General features: G+C 48.7%; 5 protein-coding genes across 5 annotated transcripts; 2 read left to right on the top strand and 3 right to left on the bottom strand.

The window, feature by feature from the left end:
- Nucleotides 1-2,433: 2,433 nt before the first annotated feature.
- On the bottom strand, nt 2,434-3,345 carry HO173_002079 (uncharacterized protein; the record flags this gene model as incomplete). Its single annotated transcript, XM_037304015.1, has 4 exons — nt 2,434-2,570; nt 2,721-2,829; nt 2,935-3,161; nt 3,219-3,345. The coding sequence occupies 4 exons, from the start codon at nt 3,343-3,345 to the stop codon at nt 2,434-2,436; spliced, it is 600 nt and encodes a 199-aa protein (XP_037168810.1).
- Nucleotides 3,346-3,921: 576 nt separating this feature from the next.
- On the bottom strand, nt 3,922-5,232 carry HO173_002078 (uncharacterized protein; the record flags this gene model as incomplete). The annotated part of the gene is made up of 3 exons (XM_037304014.1): nt 3,922-3,928; nt 4,076-4,219; nt 4,916-5,232. 3 exons carry the CDS (start codon nt 5,230-5,232, stop codon nt 3,922-3,924), a joined length of 468 nt encoding a protein of 155 aa, XP_037168809.1.
- Nucleotides 5,233-5,247: 15 nt separating this feature from the next.
- HO173_002077 (uncharacterized protein) lies at nt 5,248-6,609 on the bottom strand (the record flags this gene model as incomplete). The annotated part of the gene is made up of 3 exons (XM_037304013.1): nt 5,248-5,383; nt 6,171-6,402; nt 6,456-6,609. The coding sequence occupies 3 exons, from the start codon at nt 6,607-6,609 to the stop codon at nt 5,248-5,250; spliced, it is 522 nt and encodes a 173-aa protein (XP_037168808.1).
- An 871-nt stretch (nt 6,610-7,480) lies between these two features.
- Nucleotides 7,481-8,292, top strand: HO173_002076 (uncharacterized protein; the record flags this gene model as incomplete). Its single annotated transcript, XM_037304012.1, has 4 exons — nt 7,481-7,526; nt 7,627; nt 7,737-7,909; nt 8,042-8,292. 4 exons carry the CDS (start codon nt 7,481-7,483, stop codon nt 8,290-8,292), a joined length of 471 nt encoding a protein of 156 aa, XP_037168807.1.
- Nucleotides 8,293-10,990: 2,698 nt separating this feature from the next.
- HO173_002075 (uncharacterized protein) lies at nt 10,991-14,722 on the top strand (the record flags this gene model as incomplete). Its single annotated transcript, XM_037304011.1, has 3 exons — nt 10,991-11,120; nt 11,167-11,525; nt 12,968-14,722. The coding sequence occupies 3 exons, from the start codon at nt 10,991-10,993 to the stop codon at nt 14,720-14,722; spliced, it is 2,244 nt and encodes a 747-aa protein (XP_037168806.1).
- Between the last annotated feature and the right edge of the window lie 240 nt (nt 14,723-14,962).

Here is a 14,962-nt window from a genome sequence, read left to right as displayed (position 1 = left end):
GCAATATCAAAGCTTGGAGACTTTGGAGGGAGTAAGCCTCTTACCAAACTTGACACCTCCTGGAGGAGCAGATTTGCGCGGGGGAAATTTGGGTTAGATGTGTTGCTGTGTGTGCTGTATGCGCGAAGACCAGCCGTGAGCCGTCAAACCGCGCCGAGTTTGACTTTTACCTCGACGATAATTTCGCACACTTCAACATGTGATTTCCCCCAACAGTGGCGAGTGTCTAGGTAGGAATTTGGTGAAGACAAGTAGGTATCACGAGCGGACACGGAGAATGCCCGAAAAACAATCAAATGAAAAGTCAAAAATCAAAAACAACGGGTCTGCTGTAGCTTGGGGAATTCAGCGAAGTGATTCCAAATTACAGTTGTGCTTCTTCAAAAAAGCAGTAGACGTACAAGGTAACAACAGACTGAGAGGAACAAACTCAACATCGACCTCGGCTGAGTTCCGCAGCCAAACGGCTCGCGTACTCTGATGTCACACTCGGTGCTGAAGTTGAAGACTGTGTGGCGAAAATACTGACACTATCCCGGTTTGCGCCGCTTTCAACCTTCCGAGTCTCAGACACAATTAATTAGAGCCAAAGAGCCAACATCACAGAGAGCTACGGCAGCACGCCATGATCAAGAGTCACAAATAGCCATTCAATCGTGTAGAGGTCCACGTTGCCTCAACGCCGCTGAGGCCTCGCACGCGTCTCATGGGTGATTGAGGATGGCGGGTCATCTCAAATGTGATGCTGATGTTGTCCATAGGTACTCATACGCAAACGATCTTATGCATGGAATCAGCACGTCCTCATTGGACGATCTCGAACCGTTCCTTCGGTCTGCGGAAACCCAAGCGAGGGCTTATGCACTCTTTTGCCGGCCCGAATACCTATTGGCGTGGGAGCGAAGGAAGAAAAAAAGAAAGGGAAAAAAAGAGAGAAAGACCGAATGACAGCGGCTGTCAGCCACGGCCACTTGAATCTGTCCAATGGGTCCTCTGTTGTTCACCAAGTCACATCCTAAAGCCCTTGCCTTCGCTTCGAGAGAGTCGATGCGCTGCCGTCGCTCTGATTCCTGTTGCAGAGTCAGGGTTGTTATTGCGAAATTAGAAATGTCAAGTGCAAACCCCCACGCCGCTAAGCATCGGTAGGGCCATTCTAGCCTGGTGGCATTTTTCAGCCAATGTTGGCGTTCGCCAACGTTTACTCGTAGGACCAGAAACCTAGGATCGAAGAAAACCAAAATGAAACAAGCCGAGATTGTATTGTCCCAGGGAATAACAAGAACAGTGAGTGCGAGTGAGCCTTCCCGTCCAGTCCAGTCCAGTCCGTCCCTAACAGTAACGTCGATCCGGTGCTTTTTCACAATTGAGCCAACAGCCGGTCAAGGTGAGGACAACTCAGGAACTGTCCCTGCTCAGGGGCGTTGACGACTGCAAAGTGGCTGTATCACTGTCGCATTCGAGCTTTGATGATTGTAGCTGACTTCCAGCCAATCACTGCCCAGATGTGACGCGACCCGTGTCGCCTGAGAAGGACGTAGACTATTAATTCAAGGAATCCTTAGGGACCAAAGACCCTGGCAACAGGGTCTGGGCCGAAGCAAAGGACCATTGCTTGACGATGGCCCTAGCTGTCCCTGCACTCCCTATGCTTGCGCCAGTCGGTGCATTTCGATTTGGAGGATACACAGCTTCCGAGAGGCCAGAACGGGAGTATGTTGATGCCCCAGTGTGAAGTGTGAACCCAGATCAGGCAATAATCAGGTGTCAGACGGTAAACTGCATTGGCATTCGATTAACAAATTCTGGAATAGCTGCGCAAGCCCAACGAAAAAGAAGTATTAAAGGAACAAGGGGGCATGTCTGCCTTTTTATAAAAGAAGATTTGGAGCACGCCATGGGAAAAGATAAGATCTCGTGCTCCAGCGAATGGTTGATAGCGGGAGGTGTACGTTCCAGGGCAGACACAGACACAGTAATAGCAAGCATCAAGCGGATAGGCACCCGAGCGGCCCTATCGCCCCTAAATTTGACGTCCATAGGCTCTGGGTATGCAGATAACAAAGCTGCAACAAGGCCAGATGAAACCCTATTTCTGTTATTGCAAGCTAAACTATCTAACTCACCGAACGCATCTCATCAATTGCTAGCAGGAGATAAGACCAGGCTCAGCTCCTCGTCCAACCCCGTGGTTGCCGATGGTTGCTAGGTCCCTACTCCATGAACCTAACATGTTGGAGCAATCATAACGAGACTGCTGCCCTCCTCTAAAATCCAAACAAATTCTTCTCCTCATAACTACAATCCCGCAGTACTGGCAGGGCAGCCTTCTGGATTATAGCTGGGGGCCCACAACGGAGTGCCACACTACTACCGTCTGGAGAGAATCAAGTTTTCCGGATTAATCTCAGCGTTGACATGCTCTTTGGTACCGTTCTAGTCTTCACTGGGATGACTGAACACATGGTCAATCGTGAATTGTCCTTCATGCTTTTCCTTGAAATCGTGCAACTCGTCCTTCAAGAGGATATCGGCTTCAGACATATTCGCATCGATGACGGCTATCTCGGTATCTTCGATTGTCGCCCTCGGTCCCAAGAATTCGTGCAATCAACTGGTACCCGGGCTTTAGTCCTGACCCGCCTAGGACCAATGCACCCGACTGAAACGCATTTTCTGGCCCTCGATGATGTGTAGACCGTTCCCGCGATATTCGATCTCACCTGTTTGGCCACGGGCCTCAATCTCTTCATTGAGAGGTATGCAGTCAAGGGGATTTGACATGGCGCCACCCGGTTGGTCGTCGTTGGGGAAGTATGTCTTCACGACGAGCTGAAATGTCCGGTCTTCTTCGCTCTCCAGCATGGATCTAGTGGGGATATAAGCACGGACGCACATGTGATCTTTGAAGTGGAATTACCAGCTGGATATGCTGACAAGCCCCCGAGCCCAGCGCATTTTGGTCCTGCGGAACAGAGAGGGTATAGCATCTTGTGTCTTACTGGGCCGTTTCCTATCTTTCAGGTGGACAGGAACCCAGCGGTGTTTCTGAAGCGCCAGCCCATCATCCCCTTTGGAAGATTGCGCAAGGTCTTTGGCTTTGATTTCGGCGTTTTTCTTCATGAAAGCGGCCGCCTTCTCGGTAACAGTGCCCAGGATGCATTCTGGAGATTGTCAGGCCCTGTAATATCCGTTGCACTTAGGAGGATTTGGACGCGTACCGTTCAACTTCTGGAAGGCATAACCATCATGAATCGAGGCAAACTCATCACTAGCATCTTGGTGCACTCGCCCTGCGTGGCCAAGTTTTGCTGCTTGGACGTCCGGATGCCAGTTCAGTTCTCTCATCGCGTCATACACGTACCTAATTAACAACTTAATTCTCGTTACTTAAAGTCTACCTACTTTTTCATCAATAACTATTCAGCAGTCCTTTTCGTTAATATGCTTTTTCCATCTCTTCCCTCGTAAATTGCTTTTGTGGTGGATTTGCAGACTGTTTAGCATCTGCGATCAGTAGCTCGGTCGACGGTTTCATCCACCCCTAGTCTCCAATCCCCGGCTCACATGGATGTCTAAACCGAGATCCTGGGACTTGGTCCTCTCTTTCTTCCACTACCTCCCCTTTGACGTTATACCAGCAATTGTTCATCATCCCCATGGTGTTCCGACTTGGCCTCTCCTATGCGATTTTCTGAGTCGGAACGGCTTCTTCTGGGCAAGAATCCGAGTCTTAATAATAATGCAGAGTTGGGCAGTAACAAGAGCATTCTATCATCGAAACATGCTCTGCCGAACTAGGTGTTGATACCGAATAGGGAAAACTTTACTACGAAATGTACGTACCGGCTGTGTATTCTTGAACACATTCCAACACCTCACAGTAAAGTTCTTGCAGCGTAGGAAATATGCAGGTTCCAATGTCTAAATGCTATGTAAAGAGTTCGGATTCAGCACTGTCTGTTCGAGAGTGGATTTGAAGCCTTCGAGCATGTCTTTGGAGCAAACGCTCCCAAGAGAGGAGACAAAATCCAGGATTTGGTTGAGAGGGAAATATCTGCACCTCAACAGTACGTACCCAATGTAGCCAACACCAGAACTTATTACCATGGCGAATTGGGGCTTTGGGGAAACGGTAGATACAATAGAGCCAGGTTTCACCGCCGTCGAGGGACACTTCGACTCGTTGGTCTTCATGTCCGCCGCCAGCATATGCGTAGCCCTTGATCCTATAAATGTGGCCCATTCTCCCATCTGTCAAGGACAATTCTTCTCCTTGAGCTGGTTTCAAGATCACGGCGTTGATATTTTGCTCATTGCCTTGCCCCAAAATTTGGTATCTATCCTCCAAGTAGGGTACGAGTTGTGAAAAAGGTCCCGGGTTTGCTTATCCCTGGGACCATTCTTGCGACTCAAAACGCAGTTTCAATTAGGAGGGAATGACTCCCAAAAGAGGACTCACACAATGTACTCGGATGGGTAATTACTGTGTTTGCGAAGTCGCCATCCTCTTCGGTGATGAAGCTTGGTAGGACTCTATTAACCTAAGTATGATTGGGTTTGTTTCTTTCTAGAAAAATTCGAAAGTCAACCTTTTTTTCTCCAAGGCAGAAACTCGAGGAGTAGAACAACTTAGAAGGGGAGTCAAGGGCCTTTTGCTTTCGGAATATGGCGCTTCGAAATAGCAAATCCTCCGCCCCCGAAAAGTTCATACGTCGCTGATCCAGATTTTCTTGGGCCACTTCACGCTGAATTAGAATTTAGGCGTTACCAGGCCCTGTCCAAGACACAAAGTCGACTCGTAAGACGAGTCTAGGGGGCAGATCATGGAAGGGGCCCTCTCCCCGCTTCGAAAACATCTCACACGACTTAGATTCAGGTGCGGAACAGGAGAGGTATCGCTTCGACGGACACATACCAACGACCGCTTATGTAACCAGAAATGATGACTCGAACAGGGTGGCCGTGATCCGGCGGCAGAGGCTCATCGTTCATAAATTGGGCAGCAATGACATCCTTTCTAGGATCCATTCCATACTGAAAACTGATGCAGGTCTCATACCTCCTTTCGTTTGGGTCATCTGCACCGGAGAAGTTGGTCCAGAACCTATGACTCTCGGGCAGATGTTCGGGAACACCTGCACCGAGAAGGACGTCTCGCAAAAGAGACCCTCTCCAATAGGCGCAACTCACGACTCCAGAGCCCCAATTGAAGCCGTTTGACCGTTTGATCATGTTGAATTCCTTTCGTCAATTACCATCGCAGGCAAGAACCACTGGAATGCTAATATGTTCGAAGTTATTCTCCAAGTCGTCCATAGATAGCTTGAGTTTGCCTCCTTCAATATCGAGCGCATGGATCTCCCATAGGAGTTGAGGGACAACCCTATCAATTCGAATGTTGATCAGTGACTAGATTTGATATGCAGACCCAGGTGTAGTACCCATGGTTGCGGACGTGATGAAATTCTTTGGCTGTGATTCATCCTGCATCGTACAGTGACTTGAGACTTGGCTGCCCAACTGATGATGTCTTTCGGTCAGCAATTACTCTTTGTACTCGGCAAATGGAGTCACGGAACCGAAATGGCTCGGAATTCCCTTCCAAATAACGAGCTTTAGGACTGGAGCAAGCTTGCTGAGAGGGTGCTTCCTTGTCGACCTGATCAAATTAGAGGCTCGAGGAATCCAGTCGTGAGGGGTAAAGTGATCAGCTTCTTCGATCGGTATAAGACTGGTGGTTTTGGCTGCTGGAGGTTATTCCCATCCATCGTTCTGTTGGAGATTTCTTTTGCAGGTCAATTCGTGCTGCAAGCTGCATAGTAAGGCTATTTCTTGAGGGGAGTACTTCCCGCGCAGCTTCTGATATTTCGTGTTCGATTCCTTCGTATGGCCGTTTGCCTGGGGCTTTTCGCCATCTTGGTCTGTCTCGTCCGTGGCGTATGCGTCGTTATGTTTTGCATTCGCCTCAACTTTAGAGTCATGCTTCCACTCATCGAGTACGGAGAGCAGAAAGAGCCTTTTGCTTCCGAAACATTGCTTGAAACATAGCTTGTGAACTGAGTAACAAGACAGATTTGAAGTCTGTGGAGAAGCTTTTGCTGCCGCTATATGGCTTCTAGTTCAAATTTGGTAACCATCAAGGGGAAGGAGCTAGTTCCAAACGCACTTACATTACGTAACTCCATCCTGTTGGATGATCTCGTGGCCGTCCAAGATGAAATCCTACACGGACCTCGTTGATGACTTTTTGTGTTGTGAGTATGGCTTTATCGGACGCAAACAGATTTCCCTCTTCCCGCTTTACGATATCTTTGAAGTATACAAGGTCACCGTTCTGGACATTCCTTCTGAGCTCCTGTCGATCGTCTTCGGCCTGCTCCTCGAAGTCTTCCTCTTCCTCATCTGTGGCTGGTTTAGCGGACAGTGGGAGCTTGTAGTTGCGCAAGATTCCATACCGCCCGTATGGGTAAGCCCAGGCCTCCGGTCATGCCTGTTGCAGTAGCCTATGCGGTGTTGGTGAGCATTGCTCCATTCCGGTTTGTCTTGTATTTCTTGAGCTGTAGAACCGGCATGCTGCTGTACGTGAACGCGATATGGCTTGGGGGCCATGGTACTGAACAAAGTACGCACGGGACGTCAAAGAATGCTATCAATCACATAAGGACAGAGCTGTTTCTTCTACTTTGGGCGGGGATATAAGCAAGAAAGGAACGGCACGGCTCCCACGAGTGTGATGTAATTTTATTAAGTACATACGGAGAGAAGCCAGCCAGACTTTAGGGGACCTATGTGACAAAGGCTTGACTGAAGTGACTTGAGTATGGTTTTCGAGCACGTCCGCGAGAGCCAACTGAGTTGGTTCCCCTAGGACTCTCATGAAGTGGATAACATTGCGTCACATGGCAGTGCAAAGAGCTGCCTCTCTACTCTCCCACGACGAATAACTTGATATCAATAAATTTGAGGTATGTAAAAGCAGTTGCCTTGAGATGGTGGTAAGGTAGACGAATACCAGGCGAGCTGTCAATCTGCCAGATAAGGTGGCATTCGTAGGGGGGTAAAGCTTCAAAATTTGAGCACAGCAGGGGGAATATTCCTATATAAATCATTCCAGCCGATCCAGTGTTCTATATCAATGGTATATAGTCGTAGTCGTAGTCGTAATAACATCCATGCTTGTATAAAGAAGAGATGAAGGATCATTATAGGAATGCACCTTTTTTTGAATTGGACGCAACCTCCTCGCTTCCGAGTTGTCTTGGCTTGGCATCACACTTTTGTGTTCACCTTCGACCAATCATCGATCTCACAAGCGCAGAATATTAGTCAAGCTTTCCTGACCCACTTCATGATACTGATCTCTCAGACATTTACGACGTTTACCAAGATTCTTAGCGAGCTTCTGGCCATCTAGAATTTGGCCACCAAGCAGCACGCGGAGACCGTTTTCTTCAAGTCGCACTTCTCCAAAACTACAAATATGGATCAAGCTAAGCTGGCAAAGATGCAACAGTCTGTGCGAATTGGTGAGCATTGATACTTCCAACCCTGCTCTACACCCTCAGCTTCCATAGCTTCCCAACCCTGCATTGAAATTGAACCATCGCTGACAAGCATGGGCTTTAGGGTAAGCATTATTCCTGCGTCTCCAGGCTGCCCGATGGACGGAAGTTCATCCGACTATAAGCTCGGCTTTCTCTTCTTGGACATAGCTAACATTACATCTCCGCCTGCAGAGGCAAGGGTACGCCCCGGAGGAAAGTGAAGAAAGTCCACAAGTCATCCGGCACAGACGACAAAAAGCTACAAACGTCCCTGAAAAAGCTCAACGTCCAGCCTATTCAAGCCATTGAAGAGGTCAACATGTTCAAAGAAGACGGAAATGTGATCCACTTTGCTGCGCCTAAAGGTACATTCCAATTCCAATTCCACAACAAGATTCTACATCCGTTTTCCCCCCCTTCCATTGTCACCTTCCTCCTGTATCCTCCCGTCACAGCTGCTTCCCTATGCATACATTGACTAACAATTCTTCGAATAGTCCATGCATCCGTCCCTTCGAACACCTTTGCCATCTACGGCGCCGGCGAGGACAAAGAACTCACCGAGCTTGTCCCCGGTATCCTGAACCAGCTTGGCCCAGACAGCCTTGCATCTTTGCGCAAATTAGCCGAGAGCTACCAGAGCTTACAGAAGAAGGATGGAGGGGAGGGTGGAAAGGCGGAGGATGAAGACGACGATGATATACCAGAACTGGTAGAGGGAGAGAACTTCGAGAGCAAAGTCGAATGAGCGGGCCTCGGAAGGACACGCGAGGATGTGGGAGAAGGTTAGATCCAGAAATGTGGACGAAGATCAGGATAAGCAAAACAAAGCTGGTCAACTACAGGATAGCCCGGAGTACAGAAGGAATCGATCTCCGCCTCATGTGCAGCATTTTGCCATACTTTCATGAGCTAGAGCTGGTACCTTGTCTTTGTGAACAGACGGTTCCTTGGTCATTGGCCGTCAATATCATGACGTTCTAGCACAGAAGCACCTGCTCGAAATACGAACAATCCTTGCCTAGCGGCAAATGCCTCCTGAAACACTCATCCATGTTTTCTATGTAGCTCGAAGATATTGTGATACTTGGCCTTTCGTGGTGTGTTTGAGTAATATGGAACGTACCGGCTGAGTGAGAATTTTCATCCGACCTTTTTTCGCTCCACTTTGTACTTGTACTCTCTTGAGTTGTCTTGGTACAACTTACTAGAAGAGATACTAGCTGCAAGGGTATCAGAGGAGGAAATCTGGCAATTGAGCACCCTCCCAAGCATCAACACGCAGGTTGGCTAGGAGCTATTATCATCTCAATGTGTGGCCGAATGGAAAACGACCTTATCTGGTTAGCATGGGATGAGTCCAGAATCTTGCATGGCATGCGGGAAGGGATGCGCTTGATCGTAAGCGGCGGCTTGGTTGAGAAATGTGCCCCCCACTCTGATCTTGCTATGCTCTTTTACCCTACTTTACAAAACTTCCCTATCCTATGACACTCCCTCTCAACAAAGAGAGTCTTTGGTTGGTCTTACGAAACTCAGATTCACAATGGTCATTCATGAAGAAACAAATTTTGCAGGGGATGTGGCAATCAAGGTTTTTTCAGACAGACTTGCCCTGAACTGCCCTTGTAATTGCTGCACCGCTGAGGGCCATTCCAGCAGTAGATGTCCTAAACATCAAAAGCTCTGGTGCGAAGATTGCAAAAGCAAGGTCACAGAACTGGCGACAAGCGCTTTTGCCCTCTTCAAACGAGAGTCAACGCTATCGGTCTTCTTTCAGCAAACCATGAGCCTACAAGATTCGAGCATCAAAGGCAAGAGTCAGACGAGCCCTCTATCATTGACAAACAGTCACGAGTTCAGCAAAAAGATAGACAGAGCCAAGCCGAACTCGAGTACGAGAGTATCGGATGTACTTGTGGAAATTTTCCCGACCTTGAAGGAATCACCCGTCATTTGATTCAGGTCCTTCGTGAGACAAGCAAGCCAGATTTGAGGTACTTCAAGAACTACATCGACAAGTTTGACGATCCTGACGATCTCTGCATCGCTCTCTTGGACTACGTTGATCCGAAAATTCGGGGGCTAGAAGACAAAGCAGTAACCCCCGGACTGCTAAAGAATATTCGCTGTCAAAAAGCAGATGGAGAGATCTTTGATGGTATTGGAGGATATTTCGATTCCCTAACCGATGATCGAGAAGACAATTATTGTCGCCTTTATGTTGAACAGTCAACCAACGTGCGTTCTCGAAGTCGTGGGCATGTCGTGCCTCTCTTAAGTGATAGTGTTGAGCCATTACACTACTACATCTATGCTCTTAGTAAATGCTCTCGAAAGAGCCATTTCCTACAACTATTTCGGTTTCCCACAACAAAATTCATCGAATAGGGACACTATTCAATACTCGGCATGCTCGAGATGATCATGGCGCTGGCATTCAGGTCACTTCCGGAGGAACTTTTAGCAGAATACTCCCCCAACTCCAGGCGCCCAGCCAAAAGACAAATGGTACACTTGAATGTATTATGTCCTTTCGAACAAGAAGCTTGGCAGAACAAGGACAAGAGAGGTGGTAGTCGGGCGAAATTGCTAAAATTCTCCGACCCAGGGATACAAAGTTGGCCGAATTTTCGGAGCAAGCAGGTCGGCCCGATTGTCTCAAGACCCTCAGGGGTACCTTCTTTTAGAGAGTATTTGCCGGCTTTCAATCAGGCCATCCGCGAGTTGTTTCCATTAATTGCTGATCCTAATGAAAAAAGAGTAGCGTTCAAGTCAAGAGGCAGACGGTGACTACAAGCAATCGGAGAGAACAATTCGAATTTCATGCTCAAGATATCCGCGAAGACCTGGGCCTCCTGGCCTAAACTTCTCTCTAGACCTTCCGCCTGGGTCTCTGGGCAGCGAAATCGCCATAGTGTACGGGATTCTCAGTGGAGAGTCCAGCCCAGAAGAGAAGTCCTACAATGTTCTACCTTTTCGATTGGAGAAAGCTGGTCTCACAGCAACAAGCTCAATGATATGGCCTATTGACTTTGGCTCATCAAGGAAGATCCAGCTAAATCAGATTTCTAAGCCGAATATAGTGTTTGACTATCTTTCGGCGCTGACGTAATGGATGTTGGACAAGAGCGCTGCGCGAGTGGTCCTTGTAAGCGGTGATATAGCACAGCGATATATTACAAGGCTACTCGACAGTGGCCTTTCCCCTCCTCTCAAGTCTGAGCTGAGAGGTCATCAAATCACCTTTTGAGTAGATGTGTCGGACGGCACGATCCAAAGAGTTTACCTTGATGTGCCGGACCTTCCCAAAGTGCTCTATACCTCCTGTTGGCGTTTGAGTCATCAAATGAGCCTTGCGTTGAAGATCGCCTCACTGATCGTAGGTCTGAAAGATCTCAAACATAGGTAGCATGAGAACCGGGGCGCTCTAGGTCAGATCTTCGATGCCGTTCGAGCAGAAAAAGCAGGGCAACGCGATTAGGATTGCCACGCTTGGACACTTTCTCAGGCAATGGTTGTTTCAACTGGGGTTTGAAAATGACACTGAGATCGAAGAACTTGCGAAAGTCGGCGGTACAACTACCGGAGGGGCTATTCACATGCTGATATGTGGGTTAAGATATCGGAGGCCCGGAAAATCGTCTGAAAAACGAGGTACCAAAGCTGCTGCTAGGTCTAGGAACAGGGGGGCGGTATTCGGCAGAGAGTATGAGAGCGGTGAGCGAATTCTTTGATCAAAAAGAACAGCCCTTGAAACAGAGGCTGAGTGGGAAAGGCAAGGATATTGAAAAAGAAGTAGACACCCACGTCGAAGATCCAGGCTTGGAGGCACCAGGGACCTTCGAAATTGCACATGAGGAAGACGTGCTTAAGATGCTCGAAGACGGAGATTGCTCCGGCCAAGGCAATGTGAGTGAAGTGGAGGAGATCGATCCAGTCAACACTGAATTGGAACCTGACGAGCCACTGGACGAGGAAGTGCGTTTGAAAATGAGCATTCGACCGTCACCTTAAACCCCCCTCCTTCGAGCAACCCTATCAAAAATTTCAACCAGAAACTAGGGCGGTTCTGAGAGTTTTTTTGACCAAAAAAAATTATCGCCAAGATGAAGTGAGTCAAAAACGAAGAAAGAGTCTTGAACATGATCAATGGCGGGATAGATCTGAACGCTGCTCTTCTATCTTTGGGAGGGGAGCATATGTTGTGGAATCTTCCCAACAAGCTTGCCAAAGTCATTCGTGCAAAAAAACCTCACGGTATGGATCGAGTTTCAATCGCCGATCCATACTCAGGCCTGGCATCCAGAATCTTCAGAGCCCCATCTACGAACCTTCGCCTTCAAGGCCAGCATGCCTATTGAACCATAGTAAAAGCTCTTTACTTCTGTCCAACTGTACAAGGTGGGAAGAGAAATGCCGACAGAGCTGATGTTCTTGCAGCAGCAAGGAACTTGGCGGCCTTTATTGTCCGAACCAAATACCAGAGCCACCGCTCAAGCTAGTGCGAGGCTTTAGATCTCGGGGTGAGATACCCAATACGTCGGGTATCATTGTAGGAAAGAAGCCGAGATTGAGACGCATACATCTGATATGAGTGGCAGGAAAATTGGTGGCGACTGTTTCACACTGCGGAAATGACTTTCACTTCCTCTTTACAACATCAGCGGCATTGTTTTGATTTGAGCAAGCAAGCTTTGTTGTATTCGCTTATTAAATTGATAATACGAGTAGATCGTGCCTCAATGAGAAACTCCCCCTGAAACATAAATTAGAAGGAGGAGGAGAGGAGGATTATGGTAGTTCTGATAAGCAGGCAGGAAGGCAAGCAGGCATTCCAACGCCACCCACAATCGCGCGACACTGACCCAGCTGGGACGATGCTAAAGGCGGCGCTCACCTAGGACCTGATAGGGGGTTGAGATCGGGATGGTGGGGGTACATTTCTTGTAGCTTGGCGATCGATCTTGCCGGCGAGTCAACAAATCAACAAATCATTATCTTGACACTTCTGCTAGTCTCCTCACGCCGTGGTTATGGCTTTTGAGCGCCGTGGAGTAAATTAGCTGAAACCTTCGATACGGCACTTCCCGGAGTTTCGACATATTTTGGAGACAGTAGTATGTGATATACGATGATGATATCTCCTGATTCTCGAATAAAAACTTGTCAAGCTTGTCCACTACGACTACAGGATGCAAAATTGGGCCATTGATAACCATTTCTTCGTCTTAACATTCCGGAAAGCGCCTTACATGTTCCCCTGAGTCCTGACGCTGAACATCGCCCCTTCGCGACTTGCTAATTCCGTTGCAACTTGCGTCCATCTCCCGTGACTTCCTCCCCACATGTCTTCTCCCCGTATCCTCATATATCTCTTAAGGCGAGATCTCCGCCTCGCTGATAATCCTGTTTTCACCGAGGTTGCCAGAACCTTTCAGCAGTCCCAGCATCCCTACACCCATTTCCTTCCAATCTACGTATTCGCCGCACAGCAGATAGAAGTTTCCGGCTTCCTTTCTTCCGATTCCGAAATTTCGCCGTTTCCGGAGGCTCGATCGAATGCCGCCGGATTCTGGAGATGCGGTCACCACAGGGCCAAGTTCCTGGCGGAGAGTGTTTGGGATCTGAAAAGATCGTTACACAATACTGGCAGTGGCCTGGAGATTCGAGTCGGATTGGCAGGACAGGTAATCCAGGAATTACTCAATGCGTTCAAGAAAGCGAGCGCAGAGGTCGTCGCGGTTTGGATGACAGATGAAGAAGGTGTGGAAGAAAAGAGGGAAGAGCGAGATGTAAAGGAGGCCGCTGAGAGGGCGGGAACCGAATTTAAGCTGTGGACAGATGAGAAATACTATATAGATGACCGCGACATTCCATTTCGAAACCCTAAAGACTTGCCTGACGTCTTTACGTCCTATCGCAAAAAGGTTGAACCTCTCAGAGAGGCTCCTCGTCGGGTCCTTCGTTCCCCCTCGAAACTGCCACCTCTGCCACCTTCAATACCCTCCCAACCCCACCCTTTTACGATACCAACAACGGTCGAAGACACCATCGCAAAACTTCACAAACCTTTGGATCCAAATCTAGGTCTCTCCAATCCACCAACATGGCCCACAAAGGCAACTTCCGCGCACCCTTTCCATGGCGGGGAGACCGCTGGGCAAGAGCGCATCCGCCATCTCGTCACCAGCGGCAGTTTTTCCACGTACAAAGAAACCCGCAATGGTCTACTTGGGCTAGACTTCAGCACTAAGCTTTCCTCATGGCTTGCACTTGGCTGTATCACAGCACGGCAGGTCCATGAGTTCCTTCTGAACTTCGAAGATGGCAAGACAGATCTTGGCAAAGGGGTGCACGGTTACGGAAAGGGCGAGAATAAGGGCACTGCAGCAGTACGATTTGAGCTACTATGGAGGGACTACTTCCGGTTAACCACCCGCAAATTTGGGCCACGACTTTTTCGTATCGAAGGCTTCAAGAATGACACGGCGTCCTCGTGGGGGTACCCCCAGAAGGACAAAGAAAGTCAACGAAGAGTGACTCGTTTTCTGGAGGGTACAACGGGCACAGGGCTAATTGACGGCAGCATGCGAGAACTATTTCTTACCGGTTATACTAGTAACCGACTTCGACAGAACGTCGCGTCTTTTCTAGCAAAACATCTGGCCATTGATTGGAGGATTGGCGCAGAATGGTATGAGAGTTGCCTAGTAGATTACGACCTTTCCAACAACTGGTCGAATTGGCAATATGTTGCGGGCGTCGGGAACGATCCGAGGGAAGCAAGGGTGTTTAATCCTGTCAAGCAAGCAAACGATTACGACACCCAGGGCAATTATATCAAAACTTGGGTGGTGGAACTACGCTCTTTGAACGAGCCTCAGATCGTCTTCCAGCCGTGGAAGATGAACGACGAACTGAAAGCGGAACTGAAGCTGGCGGGTACCGAGTGGATTGAGCAGCCCCTGAGAAGGATCGAGTTCAACATGGGAAGAAACGCTGGCAGAGGAGGTGGCCGAGATGGAGGCAAGGGAGGGAAGGCCGGTGCCAGTCGTGGTGGTGCTGGTCGGGCTGAAGGAGGTGGGGGATATCATGGGAGAGGGAGAGGCGAGAAGTCAAGGGGTCAGAGCAGGAAGGGGAAATCAGACAGGGCAAACGAATTTGTAGATAATTGAATAGCAGTCTGGCAGACTTGTATCGATATACTGGGCATCCACCGGGTTCGGAAAAAGCTGAATTCACCACTCGATGCAACGATATGCGAGTGAGCGAGGGGAGTAGATATGGTGACTGTACTGGGCTGCGAACGCAGGAAGTATGCGGCAGACATGCAATTTTGTAATTTGAAGAAGAAGAGAAGAAGGAAAATCTGATGGCACAGATCAGAGGACCCCCCTTCTTCGACAATTCAGTCC

This window comes from Letharia columbiana (assembly GCF_014066305.1).
Source record: "Letharia columbiana isolate WasteWater2 chromosome Unknown Sc0000004_s0, whole genome shotgun sequence".
NCBI classification, from domain to species: Eukaryota; Fungi; Ascomycota; class Lecanoromycetes; order Lecanorales; family Parmeliaceae; genus Letharia; species Letharia columbiana.
The sequence above is the reverse complement of the archived record's forward strand: the minus strand, read 5'-3'. Positions and strand labels throughout refer to the sequence as shown.